The 13154-nt window shown below is 42.2% G+C and overlaps 1 protein-coding gene across 1 annotated transcript in view; it reads left to right on the top strand.

The window, feature by feature from the left end:
• STK4 (serine/threonine kinase 4) overlaps window positions 1-9285 on the top strand; it is a 48750-nt gene extending 39465 nt beyond the window's left edge. Inside the window, exon 11 of the mRNA XM_064521436.1 lies at window positions 5847-9285. Within this exon, the coding sequence (XP_064377506.1) occupies window positions 5847-6005 (159 nt within the window). The 3' untranslated portion in view covers window positions 6006-9285. The remainder of the gene's footprint in view (window positions 1-5846) is intronic.
• The last annotated feature ends 3869 nt before the right edge of the window (window positions 9286-13154 follow it).

Below are 13154 nucleotides of genomic sequence, written 5' to 3'. Positions count from 1 at the left end.
CTGGACAAAAGGCAGACTGATTACTGCAGCTGCGTGTTTCCTTTCTAAAAAGTCGCAGGCTATTGGTGGTAAAGCTAGGAGGATTTTTGGAAGATACCCTGTGTGAGCACATGGAAGATGAGCAGGTAATCTCCCAGAAATTAAGATATGACTCGAGGGCTAAAGAAGGACAGAAAAGACCTTCTTAATTTTTCTAGGAATCAATGAGGGTTCTTTTAGAAATGCTTCTAAACTTTAACAAACAAAGTTGGCCAAAAAAGTGGCCCACTTTAACAAAAAAGTGGCCCAAACTGTTCACATACTGTCTAAGAAAACTGGATTAAAAAAAAAAAACTGTACTGTTATAAAAGTCTTATGCTTTAAGTTAGTCTGTTTTGTGATTGTTTCTCTGAATCAATTTGCTATAGTACTGGGAACTGAAAAAATCTTCATCTTACAAAACTGTTCAAATACTGCCACTGGGAGGAAAATAACCCTGTCTCCCCTTCGTCCTAGATACTGATTTTGTTCCAGAAATCAGGATCTCTCTGCCAATCTGAATCAGAAGGACAGAAGAGCTGCATTGTCTCCCTGGTGATGGAGGGGTTCATGTACAACACAAACTTCATGACTTTTAAGAGAATGTTTAAAAACAAAGCCCAGCTTGCATGAAACATGGCAAAGACAAAGGAAAGGCTTTGCCCTAAGTCTAGGGATCGGTGTCGGCAAATAAAAAAATGTTGTAGGAAGAACATATTTTTCACCTGCCCTAAGAAGTATTTTGTGACCCTTGTGCAGCTGGCCTGACCTCACCTGGAAAGCTAGAGTGAGTTACTGCTCTGTGGGAAGCATTTGTTGGGGAGAAACATGTGCAAGCTGCTGGGAAACAGCTCATTTCTATATAATACTTATAATCCATGTAGCAAAAGGGTTCTGTTAGCAATGTATTTTGAAGAGGAACAAATAAGAGCTATAGCTGAAGTAACTCAGGTATTACTGAAGGACACAGAGCATCCTGCGTTTATGTTGTTGGTTCAGACTGGTGCAAATCAGTGGTGACCTTGTGCTGTTGAAGGACTGTTGAGGGGCCGTATGCGATAAGCCAGGTCTCTAACAGATACGGGAGGAACAATGTCGGTAGCAGCTCTTTCCCCTTTCTCACAAAAGTGAGAGCCTTCTTCCCATTTCCTTTGGGAGACGGAAAGAAACTTCCCACTTAGACCAAGCTACAGGTCCTGCTGTGGGAGAACAGGGCACAGGTGCTCTGCTGCTGTACAGCCTGTGGTTACGGATCCCGCTTTGGGCTGAAACCATTTTCACTGTTTTTCCTTGGTCACTGGGAAGGGGCTAAGCTAATTCTCTAGGCTTTGTGTTTTACAGTAGACCCTGTGTAAAAATGTAAATCTGGCACAGTCTGTTAGAAATATTGTAGCAATTATTAGACTGGTTTTAGCTGAAGACAGAATTGCATAGGTATAAATTGCAGATCATGGTGCCCTTGGATGTCTAATCTGTGGCTGTGTCTGACATGTCTGCTGAGTGCCTTTATTTATTCTCTTTTAGCTGCTTAGTTTCATTTACATTCAGTAGAATATCATGTTGCAGTGACACTTTACCTGACTGTAACAAATGCAAATGGTTTTTTTCCTATTTTTAAAATGCTGATGTGAGAGGACGGTAACTCAGAGAAGCAGTTTGCTGAGGCAGACATTGTACAGCAGGGTAGTTACCCGCAAGTCTGTCTGAGATGCTTGCAAAAGGGTGTCATGGATAGCCTGAGAGTCTTCTCCTTGGGGGAAGAAATCTTATCAAATGATCTGTTCCTGATTTGTCCATCATTACTGTGTCTGCATGGAAAGTCTGTAGGTTTTGTCCTTCTGAAGGACATAATTAGAGTATACAGTGTAGTAAAGCAAGTTCTTGCTCACGGTGATGTCTGCAGCCTGAGGAGCAGAGGCACACACAGATGTGGGTGAGAGGCTTTCGGGTGAACAGTTGCACCGCTGGCCAGTTCATCTGCAATTGGGCATTATTGCAGGGAGTTAAAAACTTTTTCAATATCTTGGGGGGGGGGGGGGGAATACCAGTTAATGAAATAGTTAAAAATTTGTTTTCTGCACATGTAACCTTGCTTCTGCACATGCTTCAACATTTTCACTGCTCTACCACCTTTCTCTGTTGATAGATCTATTTGACCAATCTTAGAAATGAGTGAGATTCTTTCTTTTGAAAGGATGTAAAAGCTATTTGGTCACTGTGGATGGGCAAAAATAGATGATAGCTTCATATAAGGACTTTTAGATTTCTTTCAGCAGAAGAATTGTTGAGAAGCGAGGAAGGGGATGGGACTTAGCCCCATGGCTAAAATGAGCTCTAATTGCAGCTTTCCAGCTCCTAGACTTTACCCTCAGTATGTGTCTGTCATGAGATGCTCTGTCCTTGTCCTTGTTTTCTTATTTTGCTTCTGGCATTTCTCTAAGAGAATAATGTCAGTATCTCAGGAGTCTAACACTGGAGACAGATATGCTTGAGTTTAAAAACTTCTTTTGTAGGAGAAAATCCGTCTGTGGTATTAACTTAGAGTGAAGTGCCACCCAGCAAAATGGAATGGAGGCCATTAGGTTTTAAAGCAGGGGTTTTATTTTTGTTTTTCCTTCAAAGCCGCATGTGTCAGGTGGAAAGACAAACTGAGTAGCAGCACAGCCCATGCTCCAGGCTTGGTATCGTCTCGGGGCTGAGGCATGGTGAGGATGGAGGGCTCAGTCCCTGCTTTCCCTTTCCCGCGCATCTCTGCAGGCACTTCATTCTCGCTCAGCAGCACTCGGACTCCTGTCACTCTCGTGTCGGCTCTTTTGTGGCGAGCAGTCACGTTCTGAACCATTTACTGGTGTTGCCCTTTGGCGTCTCTGCCTCTTTAGGAACAGCATAGCACTCACAATCATGCTGACATTATTCCAGATGAAAACTCGTCATTAGATCATCCTTATCGACGCACAGCGTTACGCGTAGGATGTGTTCCTGTGCTCTTAAATTGTTGCATTTTATCAGCTTCCCTCTCTTCCTTCTGCCACCATCCCCTTTCCGTTTAACCCACCAGGAGTCTCCTTCTTAAGCAGCTATTTTGTTCTGCATCACACGTGTCCAGGTAACCCACTTCCATATTGGTTCTTATTACTGTGTACCTGTACGCTTTTGCCCACTCTGGACTTAGCTGTACTATAAGCATTTCCGTGCTGTTAGCCATCTTTCCTGAGAAATGCAGAATTCCAGGAATTGTCAAAACACTGCATCCTTCGGCAAGCTGTTGCTTACAGCTAGCATAAAGGCTTTTCGTGCATCAGTATCCACAGACCACGTCCCATGACACTAGCATTTTAAGAACACTAAGAGAGCAGGTCTTTCTCCTTACTGCTTCACTAATGCATCTTCTGGTCTGCACTTGCAGTGCTTTCTTGTCATGGCAATCCCACATCTCCTTCCTTGGGTTGCACCGAGCGCCCTTGCTGGGAGGGCTGGGCCTGGGTTGCTGGCCGTCATGGAGCGGTTTGTGCTGCTGCTTGGCACGCTGGTCAAAAGGGCTTAAAATGGTGAGAGCTCTGCGTCGTCTTGGTCGCTAGGGGTGGTGCCAGTCCTGAGCTGCCCTGCCTAACACGTTGAGGATGATTGTCTTGTGCCAGAAAAGAACAGTTTAAGAAGGAGGGTCTTTGCCCATGTCCTGGGCCTGTGGTGTCAGAAGACTTGAGAGGGCCTGAAACTCGCCACGTTTCTCCGGTTCTGTAGAAGCCATCGTTTTAAACCTGGTCTACCCTCCGATCCACTGACTCCGACAACTTGTTTCTGGCTGTAGCCAGCACCAAGCTGAGCAGGATGACAGGCAGTGCTCGAAAGGCACCCGGGGAAGATGGCAGCCCCAAGACAATTTCCGACTTCTAGTAGTCAACTTAAGCCATGAGAGGGATGTTTTAGATCCGTTGTAAAGCTCTCTTTTAGTGTTCTAGCACTGTGTATTTTGTGGGGAGCTGACAGCCATTTAAAGATTTGATCTGCTATAGCCATTTAATATAATTGCTCAATACTTGAATTAATATTTTCCTCTTTTTCTGTATTTTTTGACTGCTCTGTTCCCTTGACTCTGAGGAAGTGGAATGTGGAATAATTACCTGCTCTGTAATAAATTAGTGTGAAAAGGCAACGAGTGCCATGCATCTACTTAAACTGCTGTCTGGTAAAGTTGCATTGATGTGTATAAATAATGTATATTTTTGTGGAGGAAGTGCTTTGTCTTTCTAATGAACAGTTGTCTGATTGGAGAGGCAGAAAGACATATACCCTTGCTAAAAAGGCTTTGTTTCGCTTATGCCTAGATTATTAACGTAGATTGACGATCCTATAGTTGTGACTGGGAAATACCTTATTTTGCAGAGTATGCTGAAGAATTTTGGAAGACCTTGTGCTGAATCAACCAACAGATGACTTTGTGGTTTGGCAGCTGAGCTCTCTGCCACCTCAGGAAGACAGATCAGCATTTTCTTTAACATTTTTGAATGTTTTAAGGAATGATACAAACCATACAGTTGCCATTAGACAGCCAGTTATTCAATTATTCCCTTGTAGTAGGAAACAAGCATTTCACTGTATGTGTTTTGGTTGGAAAATGGCTCAGGGAATAACAGTGATTGCTGACTAATTAGCAATTAAATCAGGGCAGCAGTGTTACTTGCATTTAACTGAAGCAGAGATAAGTCATTCAATTAGGACATTTATTGAAGCTCTAAAAATTAACGCTCCTTTGTATGCAAAAAAAAACCAAATTATTTTGCTTGTTCTTACTTTCCATAGTAAGTGGTTACTGAAAGCAGGTTGTAAAAATAGTCATTCTCATTTTGCTGAAGAATCTGTAAAACAGTATTTGCAGTGTGTTTTGTGGGAGTCTCCCAGTCAGAGAGAGGAAATGGGCTGGTGCTAAGGTGAACATCTGAAGCACTTGTAGCTTCCATATTCTTTAGCATTATCCTAAAATCTTGTCTGTTCCATGGGTTATAACATTATGTAAAGGGCATAGCTATGGACAATCCAGACTGTCCTGGGCCAAAATTGATACTTCTCATTAACAGGGTAAAGCTCTTCTGTGCCAGTCCTCAGCCAACTGGCAGGCTCAGGAGAACCAATTAAACAGAGGGCAGGCAGACAGGGAATTTGGTGAAGGAAAGCTTGTCCAGCCGAGCCTGACATCTTCATGTGTACAGTGCAATACAAATTGTACCTGCATATTAGATCAGTATGAGGCTGACCCAGAGCGACCTACTGTGTGTTCTTGGAGTTTCTAACTTAGCAGAGAAGTCTGTGCGTTCTTCAGCATGGTTGAGGTCCAGCCTGATTGCATGTAAATGCCTTTTTTTTTTCCCTTCTTCCCCCTAAATGCAACTTTTGTCAGTAGTTATTTTCTCTTCTTGCTTCCTTCTGTCTCCTTTTGTCAAGCAGAAGTTTAGTTGTAAAAAGGGAAGGGGGCAGAGAACTTTGTTTCTGTTCCATTGCAAGACAATATTTCTGTTCTAAACCTGCAAGATGAAGTGTCAGAAAAGCAAGCCAACTCAATGGGGGAAACACTCACTGGCTGTTTCACACACTCTAAACAGAGCATGAACTGTATCTGTAAAATGAGCAAAAGCAGTGCAGTATCCTGAAATTCATGAGTCCCACTGAGAGAAGAGTCCAGCAGCCTGGAGCAGAACTGACCCACCTTTTCCTAGTGGAAAATGCATTGACTGTCAGCTTCCTCTGCTCTAATGGACAGCAAAATCCCTGTAGATTCATGGATGGTTTCTGTACTGATGCCAGTGTCTGTTCTTCTTTCATCTCCCTGCTAGCTAAAGACGTGGAGTGTAGATGAACTTCAGAGGAGGCTCTCGGCACTTGATCCCATGATGGAGCAGGAGATTGAAGAAATCCGCCAGAAATACCAATCAAAGCGGCAGCCGATCCTCGATGCCATCGAAGCTAAGAAACGGCGGCAGCAGAACTTTTGAGAACCGCCGGTAGAACCTTCTTCCATCCTTAAACAATCAGCTCCTTGCTTTTATGACTACTAAACAGATTGATTTCTATTGAAATATGCTAGCAAAATAGAGGGCAATACTTCTGCTCATTTATTTTTCCATAGCACCTTTGTGAACTCAGGAATGCCATTGAGCGGAAAATCCTGATGGTATATTTTATGTTAGACAAATATTTAAAACATTGTTTCAAAGGAGTTTTGTTACTGTTTTTAGGTGGATTGTTTTTAAAACAGAGGAGCAGCTAGGAATAGACTAATGAAAGCTGGCTCACTCTCTTTTCAACAGAACTTTCAGTGGTCCATTTTCTTTGTTTTAAGTTAATATGAATTGTGGTATTTAATGGCTTTATCTCTTGTGGTTTTTGTTTTTTTGAGAATGCACAGACTCAATTTCAAGCTGTTAACTCTGTCTTTCTACTGTTAAGGTACTGATAAGTTTTAGGTCACTGAAGAGAGTAGGTGAGAACATGTACAAACTGTTCCAGCCTTTTGAAAGAAACTTAAATCGTTTGTTTTTTGGTTAAAGCCTGTAATAAGCCCCATGCCTTACACCATTTGCTTTAAGCAAGTGTGGTTTCTTCAAGACCTCAGTTTTGTCCTTTTTTTGTGTACTTTATAAATTAATACTAGCAGATAAAGTATGTTGTGCCTCTGTCAGAAATTATATTCTATAATTTAAAATTCTCATTTACTTAAAACCAAAAGCCAATAGGTGATCTGATCTAATACAAAGCAGATTCCTTGCCATCTGTCTCTTTGGAAATTTCCTTCAGTGAGACCCTGCTGACTGTGGAGCACTGGAAGAAGTATTGCAGTATTACAAGGGGTGGAAGTTGTGTGACTCTCTCTCAGGAATTAGGTACTTCTGCTCCGTGTGCAAGAGGACTTTTTTTTTAAACTCCACAGTTAGTGAAAGAGTTTGTAGGCTTCATCATTTCAAATTTACATCGTTAGGTGCTTGAATAAAAACTTAATTTCACAATCCTTCACATTTCGACAAGGTTTAGCACATCAGATAAGTTAAACTGAAAAGAAACATTTCTTTAGTCAACAAAGGTGTGCATTACGGGGTGGAATGAATGTGGAGTTGATCTGGATGAGAAGTCAGCTGCCATCCCATCTTCACCTGCTAGCATAGTGAAATTCAGCCTCTTCCAGCTTCTCTGGATGCTCCCTGTGTTATTTCTCTATAAAACTCCCTGCCATTTCTGCCCCATATAGCTGAAACAATGAAAATGCCCGTGAGTATACAACTGATGTGAGGCTGGTGCAGTTAACTCACACAGGCAGAAGGGAGAGCAGAACAGAAGAAGCAAAGAAGTGAGCTGAGTTGCAGGGCAGAGTGACCAAGTGATGCCTCGGCTCTGTGGGCTGCAACAGCAGCATCACGTAATGTCGAATTGGAATTTTAGATGTATGTAGCGCATGATGAAATGTTTGGCGAGAACAAGTCCTGCTACCGCTTTATTTTCATTTTGTTCTGATAGAGTTTCCATGTCATTCTTCTGAAATGGGCCTTGGTACGTCAGCCAGATAATTAAACTAAATAGCAGCGTCTCCTGAATCAAATGGTGCTAGAGAGGAAAAGAGTTCATTTCACGCCTCCGTAGGCTCTTGACTACCGTTAACAGGTATACTCCACTGATGTGAAAGGAACCAAGCCATTTTTACCCCCTCTGAGTTTCTGATTTGCATGAGTTTGATATGTAGTGCTAACACAGCTGTTTTGTAGATCAGCAAACCAGCTGTCCCTAAAAGAAAAGGGACGCAGCAAGCAGTGCATCTAGGGTACTGAGGTAAGAATACATCCTGGGATAATCAGCTGTTTGATAGCCTCAAGTATTGAGAAGGTTTCAGAAGCACTTGCTTTCACAATTCCAGCCAAGTAATTAAAACCTTCATTGTTGTTAGTAGACTAAAATCCCTTAGCTAGGAGAGTCCAGCAGCTAAATGTGCTGTGAAGTCTAGTGAAGTGCTGAATAAGCAACGGGGCACATACAGCACTTGCTTGGAATCTGTGCAATATGTTTGGCCCTAAACATTTGTTTATAATGAGCAATATTTCTGAGAGCCCTTTGCATCAAAGAAACTCGCAGAACTTAGGAGGGAGTTTTCCGTTCAAGTACTGGATCCTGAATTAGTCACTTGGATGGATCTCACCCAACCTGTCTTTGGCTGGAGGCAAGCTAGGTCCTGCTCCAGCTTTCCCCGCTCTGGAGTGCGGCTCTGCTTGATGGCGAAACCTGTGGTGGCTGGCAGGAGGCTGGACAGCTAATGCCAGGCCAGGTGAATCTCAGCCTTTAGAGTGAACATGTTGTTGTCCCCCCAGTGTGATAAATGTATGCATATGTGACATGGCAAACTGTGTACACTGCTTGCACATAATGTGGGTCAAGCAGATTCTGCCGGGAGTAGTTTTACCTCTGCGCTGTGTAGGTAACTTTAGTGATCAGAGGGCATTAGAAAACCCAAGTTTTAAGTAAAACACCACAGGGTGGTGTGTGTATCTGGAATATGCAACCTGTGACTGCTGTAACTGAATGTAAGCACTGTTGAAATACTCTGCTTTGCTGAAGTGATTGTCTTAAAATATAGCAAATGAACCAAAATAAGTAAAACTGGTCCAATGGCTTAATTGTCTTTGAACCTTTCTTAAACGCTTGCAATAGTTGAGACTTGATGAGATTTGTTGCACTTGGAGCTCTGATGCAGAGGAGTTTTTTCTCCTTCACTGACTTTCAATCTCAATTAGAAAAAATGATTTTCTTTTTGGTCCCTTTGTAGACTGGGGAGTGTAGTACCTGCTCTCTCCTTGGAGTCCTCTAGACTAAGACCAAGGCTCTTTGGAGTAAGTTTTTAAGCAGAATGCTTGCTTAATTATGAAGCTGCATTTGTGTGCTCCTTGAGTCCATCTGCATTGCAGAAAGTGTTCTGGACAAACCATTATCTTTGCTTCTGTAACCCAGAGATACTGATGATGTCAGTCATGTGAGACTTAGTAATGTGAAGTTTGTAGCTTTAACTTTTTTGTAACAAAAAAATTAGGAACACTGGCATAAAGTGCTGACTTGAAATGCTATTTTGTAAGATCTGGCTGTTTGTATATAATAGTGTTGGGTCATTAGTTTGTATATGTATGAAATAGTAACTTTTACTGCATTCCTCTGAGTTTGATACAGGAGATTGTTTGATCTTTCTCAAATATCTTGCCTTATTTGTTTGAAAGGGCAAATAAACTGTCCTTACTGAAAGCATCAGTGTCATGACTAATATTTATGTGTGAAAATATTCTGGTATGTTATTGCTCATCAGGACAATTTTTAACATGGGGACCTTATAGTCAGCTAGTGTTATGCAAGACTCTGGAAGAGCATACAAGCATTAATAAACACAAGCAGTAAAAATCGGAAGAAAAGTGTCAAAATATGGTTTTCGACAGGAAATTCTTTAGCCTTAAAGCATTACTAATCCTACCGCTCGAGGAGAGGGGGGAGTTTATCTGTTTCAGTTCAGGGGCACGTCTACATGTTGCCAGTTCTGTGGCAATTCAGAAACATGAGATGGAAGTTCGGGATATTTTCCCCGCAATGACAAGTGTTGGCAGCTCTTCCTAGGAGCAGCAATAGTGCAGGAGGCTTGTTTGCTCTGAGAGGTGCTCTGGCAGATGGGGACACTGAACTTTGCTGTGGATACGTGCTATCCCTGCTCTGTAACCTCACGCAGCAGGAACTTTGTGAGCTTGCCATCAGTTTTGGGATTAGGTACATACCAGTTCATCTACCTTCCTACACACAACAGGTGAGGCTAGAGCCTGTCTCTACTAATTCTGGCTGATTTGCTGCACTTTCAGTTTTCTAGCTCAGAGGAACACAAAGTTGACAGCGAGTGGGCGCCGCCTTCCAACGGTGAACTGTTGGCTTCTACGTGGTTTCCCTGAGCAGTTGCTAAATCTGTCCTGAAGGGATGACTAACCAAAGCAGAGACAGGATTCATTCAGGAGTCAGCTTTGGTTAGCAGTCCTAGAAGAAACAAAATAAGATCTGAGCTTTTAAATGCTAGGAGCAAGTTTGGAATTCAAAGAGAGGGAGACTGTACAGGCATTTCTGGTAAATGGGGAAGCCTGGAGCATGTACCTTGCTCCACGCCATTCCCAGGAAATTGTGAAACGCCGGCACGCAGAGCTGTACTGCTGCCGCAGTGGTGCTGCGTTGTCACCGGCGAACTGCTCACGTGTTCTTGCTTCATGTTAGGAGCAGTACACATGCTGCAGAAATACTAATTGCATATAAATAACTAAAAGTCAACAGCTGACAAATAGGCGTGAGTTGGGACTAACATTTAGCCAGGCTTTTCCACCATGATTTTTGACTCAAGTGGAGAACAACAACCACAAAAAAACCACACCTATCCAAGAAGACACAGCACTGGCACTTTCTTTGTCCTCCTCCCACAGTAGCTGCCAGTACTGAGGCACAAGTATTGCTGTGCAGATGTCCTTTATGCCCAGCCACTTTCTCACACCCTCATTTTGTCCCCTTTTCTCCTGTCCACAGGCCAAAAGAGCTTGAGCAGGCGCTTAGATAAATGCTTTAGGTGTTGGCTGACAGCCCTGACTTGAGAGTTGATGATTTTTTTTGCATCAATCACTCTTGCAAAATTTAAGAGAGTCAAACCAGGAAACACCCATCAGCTATTTCCAGACTGAAAGTGACTTAATTGCCCTTTAATTTAAGAGTCCAGGAAGGCAGCCAACTTGTTTAAAAACTTTAACACAATTCAAGTCCATCTGTGAAGCACAGTCTGTTCTGCTCCCCTCTAGGTCGTTGCTATTAAAATCAATACAGCACTGGGACTGAAGGGAGCCCAGAGTCCCCAAGTCCTACTTGGGGTGGTCACAGCAGCAGAGCAGTGCTCTCCTAAACCCACCTCTGCGTAACTGCTGGATGGCTGAGCTGCAGGATGGCCTTTCCTCGCCCCCGAGAAGCTCACAAGCTCTCAGTGACTTGTACCATCCATCGCTCACTGACTATGGAGGGATGATCTGGGAAGAAAGCCCCAGGCTAGCTTTTCCCCTCTGCTGCTGTCACAGGGTTCAAGGTCTGGTTGTGAAATTTTATCCCTGGTTGTCCTTGCATTGCTGATGCTATGCTTACCTGCACACCTAATCTGTATTTTTTCACATGCAGTGAATGACATTTCCAAAAGTATTTTGTGACTTGTGCTGACACATTTGATTAGCTTAGTTGCATCTCTTCAAGACAGTCCCTTTAGCTATTTCAAACTGTTAGAAGGAAACCTTGAGTTTGAGTGTTTCTTACAGCTAAGTTAAAGGCTATTGTTCAGATAATGGCTAATGTGAACCCTTGAGAACATGCAGATCCCAGGGCTTTCTTAATACCAGGAGAAAGGATAAAAGTGTTTTTACAATGTAAAAATACTTAAACTATGGCGCTGTATCTTTATTGGTCTCCGTACATAGTTCGAATACAGGAATTAGAAGCATCACCCATTTAGTATTTACATATTCAAGCAGCCAGCTCTGACTTTTGTCTCCTTAAATTCCACTGAAATCAGCAGGCCTGTAAGAGTCTACAGATAACAGATACCCAAAACAATGCCAAGGAGTCCTTCATTCCTACAAATCGAGTCCTTGAAGACCTCTCAGTTTTCCAATAACCAACTGAGTGCACAGACCTGATTTCACAACTCAGAGAAGTTAAATATCCAAGAGCTGGCAAAGGAAAAGTTTTAGACAAAAGTAATAAAGTTTATTTTGTCTCTTTAAGCAGAGTTGTCTAACTCTCAGCTGCATGAAATAGCTTAATAAGGTCACTCCTTAATCATCATCCCCTGGAGGCAAAATAGTCATTCTTTCATCAATCATTTTTTGAGTGTGGAGAGCAGCTTTTGTAGAAATAACCTGATAAAGTGTTTAATTGATTTACCCACTATACCGAATGAAAACACAGTCACTCTCAGGAAAACTGATTAGGGATTAGCAAAGGAACATGAATTTCCTACTTGCTTTACAACCAGTAAGTCAGACCAGTCCTGGCAACCCATCCATGCACAGAAGTGTCTTGGGAACACAAGCGTGGGATGTGATCACCCACTTCTTCAGTGTTGGGCACCCAGATCTTCCTGCACTGATTTCTCCTCAGCAGAGCTCCAGTGCTGCTAGATATATCTGCATGGTAGTGGGAGGATTTTCCTAGTACAGTTACTCATAGCAATACAAATCCTAATGTCTTGACAGAGAGCAGGAGGCTAAAAAAAGAAAACATCCTTCACAGTTTTCCCAAACCTCAACCTGGAGTTCTTCACAAACCAAGCGCCTCTCAAAGCCAGCAGTGGTTTGGAGCAGCTACAGAAGCTTGGTCTTAGCAAATCCCCTGATCTTTGTGCAGTCCATCTTATACCATCCTAGGCTGTGCAAGATACATTAGGCCACAGGGTTATGTAAAATACCTGGGAAATGCAATGCCTGCTGTTTAGGTCCTCCAGTCTCCTCATTCTGTGTTCTGTATGCAGCTTAATTGTCTGATTTGCAGCCGTAACGTGGTCATCATTTCCCTTCATAACATTTTGTGCATTAAGTCTAAGCTTCTAGTTGTCTTTTCTCCATGACAGCAGAAGTATTGATTTCATTATTTATTTATTAATTACATAGTTTAGTGCATAAAACTATATGAAATTATAACATATATACATCCTTATTACAAAATTTTATCATTTATCACACTTTCACCTCTCTTGCTTTCTCCCTGGATTACTCTTAATTTTTTTCTGTTGTTTTGGTGTTCTTTCTGATGTCAGCTGGTATTCAATCTTTCTCAGGCCACCCAGACTCTTGTAGGATAACCAGCACTCCTGCTGACTTCATATATATTTCCCAAATTCTCTAAAAAAGATAAGCAGGTTATTAAGAAGAAATTTCCAGTCTTTCTAGTTTGAAAATAGCAGTCAAAAGTCATGTGTTCTCTCTAAATATATGTGTGCTTATTTGCATATACACATTATACATGGGTAAGTGTATATACAGACATTCAGACACTATATATTTACTTCAAAGGTTGTCAAGATTTTATGCTTAGCTCAGTCAAGATTTTATGCTTAGCTT

Source organism: Dromaius novaehollandiae, chromosome 16 (genome assembly GCF_036370855.1).
Source record: "Dromaius novaehollandiae isolate bDroNov1 chromosome 16, bDroNov1.hap1, whole genome shotgun sequence".
Taxonomy (NCBI): domain Eukaryota; kingdom Metazoa; phylum Chordata; class Aves; order Casuariiformes; family Dromaiidae; genus Dromaius; species Dromaius novaehollandiae.
This window is presented reverse-complemented; position numbering and strand designations above follow the sequence as displayed.